At 65.6% G+C, this 16,242-nt stretch overlaps 2 protein-coding genes across 4 annotated transcripts; one reads left to right on the top strand and one right to left on the bottom strand.

Annotated features, from left to right (window-relative positions):
* Positions 1 to 6,937: 6,937 nt before the first annotated feature.
* Positions 6,938 to 9,596, bottom strand: RASSF7 (Ras association domain family member 7). 3 transcript variants are annotated; one of them, XM_057552957.1, is made up of 6 exons: positions 9,528 to 9,596; positions 8,817 to 8,947; positions 7,945 to 8,657; positions 7,691 to 7,819; positions 7,533 to 7,614; positions 6,938 to 7,450 (listed from the first exon to the last, which is right to left on the bottom strand). In XM_057552957.1, exons 2-6 carry the CDS (start codon positions 8,938 to 8,940, stop codon positions 7,419 to 7,421), a joined length of 1,080 nt encoding a protein of 359 aa, XP_057408940.1. In that variant the 5' UTR covers positions 8,941 to 8,947; positions 9,528 to 9,596; the 3' UTR covers positions 6,938 to 7,418. The 3 variants fall into 3 exon arrangements, with proteins under 3 accessions (XP_057408940.1, XP_007171253.2, XP_007171252.2); XM_007171191.3 differs by lacking the exon at positions 9,528 to 9,596 and adding an exon at positions 9,255 to 9,319; XM_007171190.2 differs by lacking the exon at positions 9,528 to 9,596 and adding an exon at positions 9,091 to 9,225.
* A 1,107-nt stretch (positions 9,597 to 10,703) lies between these two features.
* Positions 10,704 to 16,226, top strand: LMNTD2 (lamin tail domain containing 2). The gene is made up of 15 exons (XM_057552387.1): positions 10,704 to 11,278; positions 11,711 to 11,918; positions 12,008 to 12,160; positions 12,562 to 12,646; positions 12,782 to 12,937; positions 13,242 to 13,313; positions 13,396 to 13,484; positions 13,597 to 14,075; positions 14,494 to 14,629; positions 14,685 to 14,934; positions 15,029 to 15,148; positions 15,233 to 15,429; positions 15,672 to 15,799; positions 15,891 to 15,943; positions 16,037 to 16,226. Exons 2-15 carry the CDS (start codon positions 11,731 to 11,733, stop codon positions 16,166 to 16,168), a joined length of 2,238 nt encoding a protein of 745 aa, XP_057408370.1. The 5' UTR covers positions 10,704 to 11,278; positions 11,711 to 11,730; the 3' UTR covers positions 16,169 to 16,226.
* The last annotated feature ends 16 nt before the right edge of the window (positions 16,227 to 16,242 follow it).

The raw sequence follows: 16,242 nt of genomic DNA, 5'->3' as shown, positions 1-16,242 counted from the left end.
AAGAGCAGAGTCCGGGGCTCCGGAGGCAGGAGGACTGGCCAGTGGTAGTTAGCGGGTGAGGATGGCCCCGGCCGAGACGTGATGGCGGAGGGAGCAGCCGTGGGGAGAGCTCGGAGAAGCTGCCGGGACAACAGAAGGGAGGCCCGCGAAGTGGGCCCGGGCGGGGAGCGGCACGGGAGGGTCCTGAGCAGGATGACAGGCGCTGGCTGATAGGAACCCCCGGGCGGCAGCGGGTGAACAGACTGGAGCAGCGGGGGCGGGCCCGGGGGACCAGTGGGGAGGCCTCTTTGGCCAACCCCCCTTCAGGGACCACCGTGGTGCCGGCTGGGGTGGGGCAGCGCAGGTGCGGGAAGCGATCCGCTCCTGGTAGACTCTGAAGACAGAACCGAGGGGTGGGGGTTGTTGAGGAGTTGGATGTGAGATGCCAGGTAAAAGGGGAAACCAGGAAGGCTTCCTGGAAGCCACGGGAAGAAGGCGCATCCAGGAGGACGCCTGTGTGGAGCGAGGTGGGAGTCACCGGTGACCCGGAGGATAGCAGCTCTGGGGGGCGGGGCAGCTGGAGGCGGTTTAAGGAGAAGGCGAGCAGAGTGATGGCCGACGAGCACCAAACGGGAAACAAAAGTCGAGGCAGCTGGGAAGGAGCCCACCGAGAAAAGGTTGTTTTGTTTTTTCTGTTTACGAGGGGAGAAATAACCCGCGTGCTTACAGGCTCCAGAAAGGACTTTGCAGAAAGGAAGAATGGACGGTGCCAGAGAGGTGAGGGACTCTGGAGGGAATCTTCTCTGTGGGCGTGTGTGTGTGTGCGTGCGTGTGTGTGTGTGTGTGGCGCTGGCACAGCATAGTACCTCTTGGGTGTCACCCAGGCCAGGTACCCAAACCCAGACACTTTGGCTCTCAGCCTAAGTATGGATCTTGTGACCTCGGAAGAGTTTCTCAATCCCTCTGTGCCTCGTTGGCTATAAAATAGTGATGTTGAGGGCTGGATGGGTGGGGTCCAGCATGGTAAACACCCTGCACCAGACACCTCCCCCTCCCTCTCAGCTTGGTCTCAGCAAGCGTCGGCCCTTCTGCACACACATGCCTACCTGCCAAAGACCACTAGATATGAGGACACCGCCCAGCAGAGGGTCCCAAATCTGGGTGGGTGGGAGCACGCCACTAAAGCTCCTGGGAAGGAGTTGGACAAGCAGCTTGGAGCCCCCTTGGAGCGGGATCAGCCCCTCCCACACTCATCTGCAGCTACTCTTGGAGCCTGCTGGAAGATTGTCATAATAAACACATGCAGGGCTTCCCTGGTGGTGCAGTGGTTAAGAATCCACCTGCCAATGCAGGGGACATGGGTTCGAGCCCTGGTCCGGGAAGATCCCACATGCCGCGGGGCAACTAAGCCCACGCACCACAACTACTGAGCCCGCGTGCCACAACTACTGAAGCCTGCGCGCCTAGAGGCCATGCTCCGCAATGAGAAGCCACCGCAATGAGAAGCCCACACACCGCCACGAAGAGTAACCCCCACTCGCCACAACTAGAGGAAGCCCGCACGCAGCAACGAAGACCCAATGCAGCCAAAAACAAATAAATAAAAAAAAAAGAGAGAGAGAGAGAAAACCCTGTACCCTGCACCCCTCACCGGGTCCTGGTGCACGCTGGAACACCCTGCTCCTGCCCCTCGCAGGCCCAGGCAGGCCCAGACACAGGATGCATGCTCCTCTCCTCGTGTGCACGGGAGGGTGGAGCTGGACAGGGAGCTCCCTTGGTTCTGTCCAGCCCAGGTCGGCCCTGTCCCCTGCCATCAGTCCTGCACAAACACACAGGGCCAGTGCCGGGGAAAGGACACAGGCAGGGCTGTGATCCCTGACTTAGGAAGGCAGGTGTACCAGTGTCCTAGGGCAGCCATAAGAAATGACCACAGACTGGGGGGCTTAAAACCACAAATTTCTTCTCTCACGGTCCAGGAGGCCAGAAGTCCAAAATCTAGGTTGACAGCTGTGCTTTCTCTGAAATCTGTAGAGGGAATCCTTTGTTTCTGTTTCTGGTTTTTGGTGCTTCAGTCTTCCGTGGCTTAATGGCAGCATTACCCCAATCTCTGCCTCAGTCTTCGTATGGCCTTCCTCCCTGCGTGTCTGTACCTTTCTCAAAAGCACACTTGTCATTGGATTTAGGACCCACTCAGATAATGCAGGATGACCTCATCAAGCTGCAAAGACCCTTTTTCCAAGTAAGGTAACATTCACAGGGTCTAGGCATTTGGATATAACATATCTTTTTGAGGGACCACCATTCAGTACACTTCAGAGGGTGATAAAGGGTGCATTTGGAACCAGCAGGACTGAGGGGGCACTGCTGGAGGTTGTTCCAGCAGGGCAAGGCAGGGACTGGGAGTCACCCTGACCTCTGGCCTGTCCCTGTCCCCGAATCCCAGACTTCTCCCCTCCAAACCTCTGTCTGCCCGCCCCCAATCACGCTCAGTCCTGAAGGTGCAGGCCCTGCCCACAGGGGGCCACACCCAACACCCTGCACTTGAACTTCTATACTCAGGCTTCATGCTCCTGAGGTCCCAGGCAGGGTCAGATGCCTCCCTGGAGGCCCACACTTAGCCACCTGGGCAACAGTTTTGAAGGAAGACATGAAATGACCAAGATGGTGGGAAGGGTGCAGGAGGGGCCCACACTGGTTTTGTGGCAACTGGTGGGCTCCAGCCCAGGCTTATGTGGGCTCTGGGGAGGACAAGGAGTGGGGTAGTGCGTTGGGGGGCAGGAGGGCTGCAGGAGAGCAGCCGGGGTGGCTGATGCTGAGGAGGTACTGTCCCTGGGCCAAGTCGGGGCCAGAGGGGCCCTCTGTAGCTGCCTGGAGCGGGGAGAATGGAGTCCTCCAGGGAGGGCCAGGCTCTGAGGCAGGTGCCAGAGACTCTGGTTGACTTGAGGGAGGTGGGCAAACGGGGGAGTTCTTGCTTACTTTGGAGGGGACACAAAGGTCTTAAGAGGACCTTAACCCTAACCCTAACTCTCCAGACTGGATGGTGGAGAACAGAAGGGGCTCGGGCACCTCTCTGCCTGATTAGGGGTTCGGATGACCCATGATTCTGCCTCAGGGAGGCTGCGAGGGGAGTGTGAAGAGAAGGGGCCAGGGCCACGACTCCCCTGGCTGCCACCTTGGGGCTACACCAGGAGTGGATGACTCCAGATCTGAAACGCTCCGTTCCCTTGGTTTCTACATTTTCAATGTCCGGACAGGACAGGGCAGAGGACGGGGGCAAGCTGCCGAGGGCCCTGCGCCCCGTGCCGTGGCCCCTACGGACAGGAGTGACCAGGAGTCCCCAGGGCCGGCCCGCGGGCGTCGCGGGTCAAACCAGGCAGAAGCGGAGCCCCCTCAACGCCAGCCAGACCGCCCCGGAGTGCGTGCAGGAGGCGCGGGCAGTAGGTGGTCGCGAGGGTACGGGCCGGCTTACGTGTGCCGGAGCCCGGCGTTCCCGGGGAGGGGCGCAGCTTGCGCGGGCAGTGGGTGCTGAAGCGCCCGGGCTGTTCCACCGCCCGGGCCGGCGCGGGTAGCGCCTCGGGTCGTACCACCCGCCCCGGCCGGCGGGGGAGCCGCCCCGGGCGCCAGGCGGCGACGCGGCGCCCGCAGGCCCCGCCCGGCAGGTGGCGGCCCCGCCCAGAGGCCGACGTGCGGAGAGGAACGCGCCGGCCGCGCCCGCGAGGGGCCGCGCGACGGTGGGCGTGGCGTCCCGTCCCCGGCTCGCACACAGTGGCTGCGGCGCGGCAGGGCGGGCCCGGCTCGGCCGACCATTGGCTGCGGGACCTGTTCATTTGCATACGGGCCGGCCGCGGAGCGCGGAGCCGGCGGGGGCGCGAGGGGGCCGCGGCCGCCGCCGAAGTTGGGCAGAGAGCCGGCGACGGCCCCGTGCCGGGGTCGCAGGTGACGCGCGAGGGGTCCCAGGCCGGCGGGCGGGAGCTCGGACCGGGCAAGGGCAGCGGGATCGGACAGCCAAGTTGGAGTGGAGGGAAGGGTCAGGGGCGCGGGACGACCCCTCCGCCCGCACGGCGGTCCCTCCAGACGCAGGGCAGCCACTGCCCACCGCACACTGCGCTGCTCCGGACCCACTGTGCGTGTGACAGCGGCTGATCTGTCTCTGGGCTGCGCGACCGCCCCGTCCTCTCTGTGACCCTGCGGGGCAGGGGACGGCCACATCGGGTCAGAGGGCGCGCGCCAAGGCGGGTGGTGGGCAAAGGCGCCCCATGGACTGGGTGTGCTTTTCTGCGCCCAGCAGTGGGCTGAGGGAAAACGGGGGACATTCAGGGAACTTCGCTGTCCTCCGCACGAGGGGGCTCGGGTTGGACCAGATGCCCTCTTGGAGGGAACTCTCTTTCCCTTGTGTGTCTCAGGGTGTCAGGATGTGCAGGGTTCTTGGGACCGCCTTCCCGATGTCGCCAAGCTTAAGGCAGTCCTGGGCAGGCACGGATGCCGGGGTTCGACCCTTGGACGTCGGGACAAGGACCTCCAGAACCAGCCTCTTGAGGGCTACCTCTGGGGACTTCCTTGAGGACAGTGGTGACAGATTTGACTTTTCTGTGCACTCTGCCACTTCAGCGAGACCGCTAAGGGAGTCGGGGCTCTGAAGACCCTTTTGTGGTGCCCCCGACACACCCTCCCAGGGGCGGGGGCTCCTGGAGGCCCGCCTTTGCTGTTAGGGATTCTCGAGTTCACCGTGAAAATCCTGTGGTTGTGGAGCCGGCCCAGAGCAGCCTCTGGGCCTGCAGATGCCAGGAGGCCAGCAGCAGGCTCTGTCCCCTCTCCCAGGTGGTGGGGGCTGATGGCTGGAGCAGCCTGGTGGGGAGGCAGGCTTAGATGAGGCCTTGTGTGGACTCAGACTCCCCTTTGGAGGGACCCTGTCCTAACTGATGGTCGATGTGGTGTGCTGAGTGTCACACCCAGCAGGCTTGGCAGGGCCAGGTTCTCAGGTGGCAGGGAGGCTGTTGGTGGCTTTGGGGTTGAGAACCAGCAGAGCTGATTTGCTGCCACTGGGCAATGACTTACTGTGGGCAGCCGTCTGTGAACCCTGGTGTTCTCAGCCAGCCCTGGAGGGCCCTGCTGTGCGGGGCGGGGGGCAAGCAGGAACCCTGAGGCCAGTCGGGGCACCAGTGCCTTCCCCCCAACACCGTCTGGCCCTGCAGAGCGACAGTGAGGATGGCTGCCCGGTACTCACAGCAGGCAGGGTCCTGCCCTGCCATCCACTGGTTTGAAGGGAGCTGGGCCTTTCCTCACCTCAGCACATTTCACATCATTGTTTTCAAAGTACAGTTTAAAACTCAAAAGTAAACTTTTCAGCAACTCAAGGATTTGCTTAGTGATCTGAAGCACTTCTGGCAACTTTCGGGGGGGTGTGGAATTTTGTTCACCTGGAACAGCCTCAGAGGAAGGTTCTGCCTGAGGACCCTCTGAGCTGAAGAAGAGGGCTGTCAGCGTCCTCAGAGCCAGCCTCAGGCCAGGGGCGGGTCCCTGCCAGTGACTTCAGAAGGAACGGGTGTTCCCTGAAAACAGACACAGGAGACCAGGGGGCATAAGTCCGCCCAGTTCTGTGTCTGCCGCCCTTTGGGGAGTGGGGAAGCCCACGACACTGGGAAGGGCATGGGCTGGTCCTCCCCTTTCCCCTGTGTGTGTAGGGTGGTCCCTGGATGGCACCTGGCCTTGCCCCCTGCGGGCCTACGTGCTCAGCTTGGGAGATGACACCGTGCTAAGGCTCAGGGCTGGTGCCCAGAGGTCCATCCAACCCTCTGGAGCACAGGTGGGGGCTACAGGTGAAGGGAGCAGGCCCCTCGGACAGTCCCCAGTCCTCCCACCCAGGGCAAGGCCTGACTAGCCCGTGCGCTCCGGGCTGCACCCTGAAGTCACAGGTCAGGCAGGAGTGTGGACAGGTGAGGGGATGGGGTGGGGGCTCCACAGAGGAAGCCGGGGCCAGAGCCCTTTCGCCACCAGCCCTGCGCAGCTCAGGCAGGAAGGAACGGCTCCTGGTTACTCCCATAAGCCGTGCGCTTGGTGGTTTCCTTGCTCCTTGCACTCAGGACTTCACGTCCCCTACTGTCGGCCCCAAAGGAAGTGGGGCATGCCAGGCCCGGCTCAGGGGCCACCCCAGAAGAAGGCTGAGTCCATCCCAAAGTTGCCTGCCCCCAAACTAAGCACGAAGACCCCTGTGATCTAGGCTGTCCCGTCCCCTGCTCCTCAATACGCATGGCTGCACCCAAGCCTCAGAGCCCCCAGGTTCTGACCGGCAGAGCTCTCCCGTCCCAGCCACAGCTCTCGGAGCTGGGAGCCTGTGGCCCACCCCAGGACAAGGGCTGTGATTTGGACCTCGCCCTGCCCCAATTCCAAGGCTGCAGGCATGCAGCTGAGGCTTCGTGCCCACCTGGGGAGCGCAGGTGGGCAGCACACCCTCTGGGGCCCAGCAAAGCTCCCTGGGCCTCGCAGACCCAGGAGTCCCCGCAAGCTCTCAGACTCAGGAAACCTGATGGACGGGTCTGGCGTGTCCTTGAGTCCTCATATCCAGGAGCCACCCCAGAGCGGGCAGCGCTTTCTGCTGCTGGTGGGGAGCAGGCCAGAGAGGGAAGCCAGGTGAGGGAGGGGCCCAGACAGAAACCCAGGTCAGTGCTGAGGCTGCTTCAGGCGCCCAGCACCACTCCAACCCCAGGCTCAGGTTGCCAAGGAGAGAACCCCCCCCCGCCCCCCAACAGGGAAGGGCCACCCCCCCAGGGGGTGGGTGGACACAGCAGCCTGAAATGTGAGCCCCTGGGAGCTCCAGCTTTAGACCAACTGATGACTGGTCCCTGGGAAACCCCCATCTCAGGATCTTTGGCTGCTGCCAGCCCCAGGCAGCTCCAGGGACTACCCAGGGACCCCACAGACCCTGCCCAGTGCAGCCTCGGGACACGCTTAAGCCACATGGGGCAGTTTACTGAAGTTTTAGTGTCGGGGTAGGAAGGCAGCACACACACGTGTGTGCGTGCACCTGCACACACACGGACGTGGGGAAGGACACCTCCCGCACGCAAGCACATACCTACAGGCTGAACACAGGGTGGTCCGTGCACCTCCCTTCCCCAGCACGGAGCTGTGGCCTTTGGGGCCTAGTGGTTTCTGGGCTGGCCATGCCCCGTGCTTCTCCAGGGGTCCGGGCAGATTTGACAAGGACTAGAGCGACAGTCCTCAGCCTTCCCCTGCCCCCTGCAGCAGAAACCCTAGGGCTCCGAGGCGTCCCATCTCAGACCCAGGGTACCAGGGCTTGCCACTGCATGGTGGAAGGAGTCCTCTGTGATCCCGAGCTCGCCTGCTGTCGTCCAGGCTGGGCTGGCCTTGGCTGCCCTTGCTCGTGTCATCAGAGCCCAGGGCTGGGCTGGCACTGGACGTCCACTCTGGGGCGAGAGCTGCTACCTCCAGGAGTTCTGCCTCATGGGGGTGACTGTGGGGAAGACATGGGCTGAGAGGGCTGCGGGGGCCACAAAAGGACCTCATCCCACCCAGAGTGGGGGAGACAGACATACTCTCTGGGCTCAGGCTGGACACTAGGGCTGGACTCGGGGGGGCTCCCAGGACGGGCTCTTCTCTGGCCGGAGGCAGAAGATCCTGTGGGAAGAGCGGGTCAGCTTGGAGCTGGGCTGGGCCCCCCGCCGACCTGGCCACCCTCCAGAACCGCTCTGACCTGCGTGCCAGGGGGGGCCCCATCCGGCCGTGGGGGTGGGGACAGTGCAGCCCCCGTCTGCTGGATGAACTGCTGCAGGTTACACTGACGCAGCTCCCGGTTCAGTTCCTCCAGCTCCTGGGCCTGGGCCTGGGGCACACGGGACCCTCAGAGGCGCACGGTCTCATGCTCTCTCTCGTCTGATCCTGAGACCGACACCCAAATCCACCCTGCGATGGGGGAACTGGCAGGGGTGCGGGGTCCAGCGGGCTCACCTGCAGGGCGTGCTCAGCAGCCTCCAGAGCCCTGCCCACCAGGGCAAGGCTGCCCTGCACCTCCACACTCTGCCGCTCCTGGGCGGCCAGGTCCTGGCGCAGGCGTTCTGTGACAGACGCTGTGGGCGAGGGGGGCCCAGGGGCCTCTGCGGCCAGAAGCAACTCGGCCTCCAGGGCGCGGGCCTGGGTGTCCAGGGCCTGCAGCCGAGCGGCATGCTCAGCCGTGGCCGCGCTCAGCGCCTGCAGGCGGGCCTGCCCCTCGCGCTCCCGGGCCTGCTCCCGCCGCAGCTCCTGCTCCCAGAAGGCCTCCTGGCCCAGCTCTGCTGCGTTCCTGCGCACCCTTTGCTCCAAGCCCTGCAGGTCTGCGCAGCAGCCCGGCACTAGTGCTACGGGACCCACAGGCTCGGGTGGCACAGGGCCGGGGGCCAGCCCAGGGAACCCCAGGCTGAAGGTCAGTGCTTTGCAGGGCTCACGGTCCAGTGCTGGTCGAGGCTTTGGGGGAAGGCTAGCTCGGATTGGGCAGCGCTCAGGGGGAGGGCAGCTGTCCGAGGAGGGCCTCCCAGCGAGGCTGGGTCCTGTCCGCCTCAGGACAAACTGGACATCGCTGGCAAACTGTCCACAGGTCGCCTGGGCACCCACTGGACACTCCTGGGGTAGCAGCTGCCGTTCCTTCTCTCTGAGACGCTGCACAAGCACAAAGCGGCCTGTCTGGCCTGGAGTAGGGGAGAGGGGTCAGTCAGCCCACATCCCTTACCCTCTGTCCACCTGGCTCGTGCAGTTGGGGGAAGGCAAGAGGGATCAGCAACAGCCCCACCCTCCTTGGGGCACCCCAGGTGCACCTGCTGGGCCCATCCATGCTTCAGGGGACTCACCTATCGCTTGGGCCAGTGCGACGACCACTTCCTGACAGGTGGTCTGCTCTGAAACCCCACAGACCACACGCTGGATGCCATCCACCCACACCTTCAGCTCCATGGCCGCCAGCCCTGAGAGCATCCCTGTCCTGCAGGGAGGGTGAAGGCCACAGGGTCAGGCCCTGCCTGGCCCCAACACAGCCTGGCCTCGCTCTTCCTCCTTGAGGCCTGCCCCTCACCCCCTGAACTGGCTCAGGACTGCTGCCCCTCAGCGTCTGCTGCCCAGCCCCACCTGCAGGCCGCGCATTCCTGGGGTTGGGGTAGCAAAGACCAGTGCCCCCCAAAGGGGGAACCAGTGTGCCCTCCCGCAGCGCTCGGAGGCTTCCCCACTTCCCAGCCTGCTCTCGCCCCGCCCCACTCCCGGAACAAGGCAAATCATTAACCAGACCCAGCCACCTGGCTCGGAGGGTACAGCCCCTCCCGCTGGGCGTCCGCGCGCAGACCTCGGCCCTCCGGACCCACCGCACCCGGCATGGGCGGCCCCTCCCCACTCCCGCCCGTCCCCGCGATCGCCGCGAGGCCGCTGTCCCCGCCCGGGGCGGGTGCAGGTGCGGCGCGGCCCCCACGCCGGCCCGGCTTGCGCCCCTCCGTCGGAGTCGCCGTCCGGGGCCGCGCCCTGCGCTCTGGAAGCTCCGGGGCCTGGCGCGGCTCATCGGAACGCTCGCCTACCTCCGGAATCCGGACGCGAACTGGCTACTGCCAGGCGCCGGGCGCCGCCGCAACCTGCCGCCTACAGCGCCGCGGGAGCGCCCCGGCCCGCCACCCCATTGGCCCACGGCCGGCGCGCCCCGCCCCGCACACTTCCATTGGCTCCGCGGCGCGCACTGCCCGCCCCGTGCCGACACCCATTAGCCACCTACTCTGAGCCTCGCCCCTGGCCCTCCCCATTGGCTCCCCGCCTGCCCCGCCCCCGGCGGCGCCCAGGTGTGGGCGGGGCTCCGGGGAGCTGAGGGGCGGACAGAACCTGGGTTCACGCACGCCCTAAGCCCGAAAACAACACGGAAGCGCGTCTCAGACTGCGGTCGCAGGCGGCGCGTGGGGCAGGTGCCTGGCCGCGCTCCACGACTGACTTCCGCAGAAGCCGCCCAGTCTGATGAGTCTCCCGCCTAGGGAGGGGGCGCCGGCCTGGGACCCCGCGAGCCCGGCCTGCGCCCAGAGGAGCCGCGGGGCCAGAACCGCCCCTCCCCCGGCCTGATGGGCCCGCGTCGGAACGCACAGGGGTCGGGGGCTCTTAGCGGGAGGGAGTGGAGCTGGTTGGCCGCTGCTCCTCTCTGGCTGCTGCCAGGCTGACAATCCTGGTGGGTGAGGGGGCCGCCCAGAGGTTGCCTGGGACAAAGGCCCTGAACTCTTTGTCTGAGGTTCCTTCCCCCCACCCTTTCCTGCCCTCAGTGGGGCCCAATGCCTGCCCAAGCTGTGGACACGCTCCTGCACCAGGCCAGTTCTGCTCTCCTGCCAGGAGACCCCAAGCCAGCGCGGCAGCCAGGGCCCCTCGTAGCCTCAATACTATCTGTGTGGCCCAGCAGCAAGGGCATCCAGAGCCTGTACTCGCCCAATCAGACTGGGCCATGGGCGGGGTGGGGGTGGGGGTGGGGGGGTCCTCCCTCCCGCCACAAGCCCTACCAAGAGCAAAAGCTGAAAGTCTGAATGAATGAATGGTGAAGGAATGAAGGTGGGGTGGGGGTGGGGCATCTACTGGAGGGCATGAGTCTTATGAGTCAGGTCTGGGGCCTCACTTTTGTCCAGGGGCGCGGGTGAGGGGACCATTGTCATCGTTATATAAGTGTCCCCAGGCCTCCCTGCAGTGGCTCGAGTGGTGGAGGTGGATGGGGGGAGGGGAAGGGGAGGCTTCTCTGTTGGTCAGGTAAATGGGCACCAGCCGCTATGGGCACAGAGGCCGTAGGAAGAACTCAGGAGGGGCTTCACTGCTGGTTAGAGCTCAGCAAGCCCCTCCGCCAGATTCTCAGAGCTCTCACCTGCCTCCTCTCCCTCCTCCCCAGTCAGCTCAGGCCCCACTGAGGGCCACATTCTCACGAAGGCCGTCCTGCTGGCCTGTGGACACACTCACAGGGCAGCAATGCCCCCAATACCCACTGATCACCATGGTCAGGCTGGGGAGGGACGGTGGGAACCTGCCCCAGGGTCGGTTGGAGGTGTTGGGCTGAGCTGGGGACCGTGGCAGGCCCTGCTGGTCACTCTGTGTCCTCTGGGCCTGCGGAGGTTAGCTGGGCAGTAGCTCAGCCTCTCACAGCTTCTCCTTCAGGCTGGACAAGGAGGGGGCCCAGGGTCCACTCAGGGCCCCGGTCTGGGGTCTCCCTGGAGGCTCCTGGTAACAAACGGCCCCTCCCCTTCTGGGTGTTGGTATCCATGGCAACACTGTAGAGCCTTTCTCTCCCCAGGCCTGCTTGGATTTCAGGCCTCAGGTGAGTGTTGGGGGGAGGGCCCTGGGTCTGAGGGGGACAGGGACATCACCGGCAAAGGACTAGCACCTCTGGGGACACTTGCACTAGGCCGGGGGGCAGAACTGCAGCTCCTGGAGGGCAAGGGGGACAGGGGGGAGATGACAGGGAATGTGTGAACACCCAAGTGACATGGTGCCGGGAGTGGGGGTGACCTGCTGCCCTGGCCTGGTCAGAAACATGCAGGTGTGGACACCCACGTGACTGGCAGCGTGCTGTCCTGTGGGGCAGACACACACACACACACGCACCCCTTCTTGGAGAGTGACGCCCTGTGAACCAGCGGTGCTATCTTGGGGCTGCCATACACACGCACGTGCGCTGGCCACGTAAGGAGAGACCTGCGGGGGTGCCCACACACGGGACCCAGGGCAGCCCTGCCATCCCTCCTCTCAGCTCCCTCAACAACATCAAGAATGGCCCCTGAATCTTGCCAGGAGGCTGCAGATGCCGAGGAAGAGGCTTTCCCCTCCCTGGTGCACCGAGAACTGGTCAGTGGCCACGTGGGGCCTCCAGCCAGCGCCTCTGCCGACCCCGGGGCTCCCGCGTGCCCTCAGGACACCAAGCCCAGCTCCACCAGGATGGTCTCCTCCGTCAGCCCGCAGTAAGGAGGGGAGGGGGGAGGTCAGCCGCTTGGACCAGGCCAGCCAGAGAACAGGGCCTGATCAAGCGTCAGGAGCACTGGCCTTTCAGGTCTGCCCCGGAGTCCCTGGACCCCCGCACCCTGCGGCTGCTGTGGAGGCAGCGAGAACTGGAGATTCAGGCCCTGCGGTGGGCGATTGAGAACCACCGGGAGGCCCGACACTGCCGTATCCTGCAGGAAGTGGCTGGGCTTCCAGCCGAGAGGTCAGCAGCATACTGCTGGTCCCCCGCCTGCCCAGTCTCCGTCCCGACCCTAACTCCGAGTTTATGTCTGACTCCAAAGTCCACTGCCAAGACCGCAGCCCTGACCCTGGCCCTGACCTTCGCCTCTAGCCCCAGTCCTTACCTGGCCCTGATTCCCCACCCCAGCCCTGAAGAGGTTAATATACTGTACAGCCACCCAGACCCTAATCCCCAACATGTCCGTGGGTGCTGAACCCAACCTAGATGCCACCTCCAGCCCAGACGTCTTCAGGGCCTGACCTGGCCTGGCCCAGTTGCACTCTGTGCCCTCAGGCCCCTAATGACAGTGAAGAGGAGCCCCTCCTTCTCTCCTTGGCTGCCGACCCAGAGGTGGGGGCTGCTGAGATTGCCCTTTCCCCCAGGAGCTCGCGCAGTCGGAAGTTCTTGCAAAACCAGGTCCAAAAGCTGACTTTGGAGTTGGAAGAGCATAAGGAACAGGCCCAGCTGGTGAGGGGCAGGTGGGATCAAGGAGCGGGGTGCGGGACCCAAGCCGGGGTGAGGATGGGGGGGCCAGGCAGGGGTTGGCCTTGGCCGGCAGGGTCTGCAGAAGGCCCCGCCCACCTCTGGGCCCTCCCCGAGCAGGAGAAGGCACACCTGGAGGAGCGGCTGCTGCAGACCGGAAACACGCTGCGGCAGCTGGAGGCCGAGTTGCAGGCCTTGCAGAAGTCCTGCCTCCTGCAGCTGGCCCGCTCCTCCTGGGTGGGCCGCATGCTGCGGTCTTCCATGGGCAGTGTGGAGGTGAGCCTGGCCCCTGGGCCCCGGCCCCCACAAGCCTGCCCTCCTTGGTCTTCCCTCCGACAGCTAGCATGTCCCCTTGAGACTGGCACTTCTGCTGGGGGTCCCTGGGCTGCCTGGGAGGCCTGCCCCCCTCAGGCTGCCTCTGGAACCAGGACAGAGGCCTGGGACAGGGAGGAGCTACAAGCCCTGTAGTCCCGCCACCTGATACTTAGCAAGTGTGTGCCTCAGGTACTGGGGAGGTCAGAGGGGAGAGTGACCTTGGGCAGAGGGGAGTTCTTCCCCCAGCCTGCTGCCCCTTTTGCAGGTGGTGACGGCAGAGACCCTGATGGACCCCAGTGACCTCTCTGAGAACGATCGGTCCCCCACTGCTGGGGAGGTAAGCGAGACCCTCCAGGTGTGTTCTTGGCTCTGCGGTTCTGCGGGAGGGTCAGGTCATGTGCTTGTTGCTCCCTGGCCAGGGTTTCCGGCTGGAGGATGTGGACTGGAACAGCATCGCCCACCGGTACCCCAACCTCTTCACCGACCTCGAGTCCAGCTTGGATCAAAAGTAACTGCACTGGGTGGGGACTCCCTAGGGGTGAGGGGAGGGGAGGGCTTGCCTTGGTTGGTATGGACCAAACTCCAAGTTCCACCCCTTAGTGTCCCTGGACAGGTCACTTAGAAGGGAAAGGGCTCTGGGGCCATCTCTGTCCAGCCATGAGCCCTTTGCCCAGGCTGGATCCCAGGGACTGGGGCCACAACTTGGTGTGCCCTGCCCTCCTTATGGAGGTTGGATGGGGGCAGGGCTGGGGTCCAGGAGCGGAAGCCACGGGCAGCGAGCTGCTCTTGACTTGCAGGCACCCCCGGGCCCCGCCGCTCCCGGAGCTCCCACCGGCCACACAGCCTGACCAGTGGAACTCAGAGCCGTACTGCTGGCAGAGGGAGCATCGTCTCAAGAGCGTCGAGTGGAGCTCCCTGCCCCTGGCGGGCGCCAGCAGCTCCGGGGGTGCCGACTCCGAGTCCAGCAGCTGCCTGCTGGCTGCACGCTATCACGTGCAGAAAGTGACAGGGGACCCTCTCCAGGCGCCAGGCCACACTGCAGAGCAGAGGGAGGCACAGGCACAGAGCCTCTGCGGGGACAGTCGAGCAGCGTGGGCAGGTGGAGTGGGGCGGGTCTCCCCTGGTTTCTCCCCCCTCCCAGCCCCGCAGGACTGTGACCTCTGCCCAAAGTCCTAAAGGGTGTCCCCCACCCTCTGGGCTATCACAGTAGCCCAGTTGGAGGCAGCTGGGGCCTTTCCAGCCACATCCCTAGGGGTTAAGGTGGTCTTGGGGGACTACTGCCACTGCCTTTGTGCTCTGGCTTGAATCCACTTCCCCCCACCCCCCAGCAAGTGCTGCCAGGCGCTCCTCTGCTTCCCTCAGCCGCCTGGGTCCAGCCACCTCTCCTGTCTGGGATCTGACCCTTGCCTGGTGCTGCTCCTCTCCCACGTGGAACCGCAGGGCGCTGTGGGCCAGGTCTGGCCTCACAGGAGATGTCCCCAGTGGACGCTCCATATTGGGGTTCCCCTCCTGGACAGGCCGCCTCTCCCTGGATCTCCGGAAAACCCACTCGGACAGGCAGGGCAGCAATGGCCAGGAGGCTGAGTCCTGTGCGGATCCCCACCCCCGGCATTCTGGGCGCTGTCACCCCCGGCATTCTGGGCGCTGTCCAAGGTGAGGAGGGGAGCCAGCCCCGAGCGCAGGGGCAGGAGCAGGTCTCCTAGCGGGACCACGGTGGGAGGGGCCCGAACGTCTCGGCACAGCGCCCCTGCCCGCGCTCCCGCCCCAGCCCCGCGGGCTCCTGCCTGAAGATCGTGGCGGTGAGCCGCCGCCGGAGGTTCGTGCGCATCCTCAACCATTCGCTGGAGGAGACGGCCGACCTGGGTGGCTTTGTGCTGCAGCAGCTGGTGCGCGACTTCCCCGTGTGCATGTACCGCTTCCCGCCCAGCACGCTGCTGGAGCCAAGGCATCACATCACGGTGCGCCCTGCTCCCCGCGCCCCTCGCGGCCCCGCCCCGGCCCCACCCCGCCGCCGGCCCCTCACCCCTCACCCGCCGCCGACGCCGTCCCCAGGTGTGGGGCGAGGCGCCCGGCAGCACCAAGCGGCAGCCACCCTCCTCCTTGGGCCAGGAGCCCGTCCACTTCCACTCCAGCCGGGGCTGCGTGACCCTCCTCCTGAACCCCCAAGGCGAGGTCAGTGCGGGTCCCAGCGGGGGTGGTGGGAAGGGCCGGCTTTGCGGGGTGGAGGTGACCACCGTGTCCCCCACGGCCCCGCAGGTCCTCAGCGAGCACCAGGCCGCGCACTGCGTGACCCCCGTGTGTAGGATCTTCTCCGACAACACCGACTTGTCCATCGACCGTTTCCCGCTCTCAGAGGCCCGGCCCGGTGCCGACCTCGCGGAGCAGCAGCCCCTGCCTCGACTCCCGCGCAAGGGTCGGGTGCAGGAGGCCCGGGCCGGGCGCCGGAGGCCGGGGTGGGGACCTCGGCTCCCTCAGTCCGTACCTCCTCCCCAGGCCCAGACTCGACAAAGACCCCAGACCCCCTGCTAGGACTGTCCCCCACCTCCCCAGGGCCCGCCCTTGCCAGGACCACCCTCCAGCTATTCAGGACTCCTCTCAGGTCATCCACCTCCCCTGGCCCCGTCCCCTCCGGAACCACCCCTTCCCGCGGACAGGCTCTGTTTCTCACGACCCCCCTCACCGCCCTTCCCCCCAGGACGCGGGTCCAGTTGCCCCGCCTGAGCACCAGCAAGCTCCTCCGCCAGCGAGAGGTGCCAGCGCGGCCCGAGGGCGCCGCCGAGAGGCACCCAGAGCTCCTGCCCGCCAGCCCCATCCCCATCCCCGGTGAGTGCGCAGCAGGGAGGGACGTGGAGGGAGGGGCGGACAGCGAGAAGGAGGCGGCCGGCCGACCCCACCCTCTCATTGTCCCGCGCAGAGGCAGGGCTGGGCCTCGAGGACTGCCAGGCTAGGAAGGAACTCAAGGTCCGGGTGAGTGCTGGCGCGGGCGTCCGGGCAGCCCCCGCCCCGCCCCGGCCCCGGCCCCGGCCCCGCCCTGCGGCCTCTCAGGCTCCGCCCCCCCAGGTGCGCCGGAAGAGCGTGGACCGCGGTTGTCCGATGGTGGCGCTGTCGGTGCAGAGCACGGCCGAGAGCAGGTTCGGCTTCCGCTTCCTCAGCTGTCCGCCCATCACTGCGGACTCGCGCTGGCCGGTGTAGGGCCGGGCAGGGCGGCGGCACCAGCGCCTGTGCTCCCGCGTCTCCACGACTGTGGCTGCGGGGCGGGGCGGGGA

Source organism: Balaenoptera acutorostrata, chromosome 9 (assembly GCF_949987535.1).
Source record: "Balaenoptera acutorostrata chromosome 9, mBalAcu1.1, whole genome shotgun sequence".
NCBI classification, from domain to species: domain Eukaryota; kingdom Metazoa; phylum Chordata; class Mammalia; order Artiodactyla; family Balaenopteridae; genus Balaenoptera; species Balaenoptera acutorostrata.
Note: the sequence above shows the minus strand (reverse complement) of the source record. Positions and strands in the feature narration are given on the sequence as shown.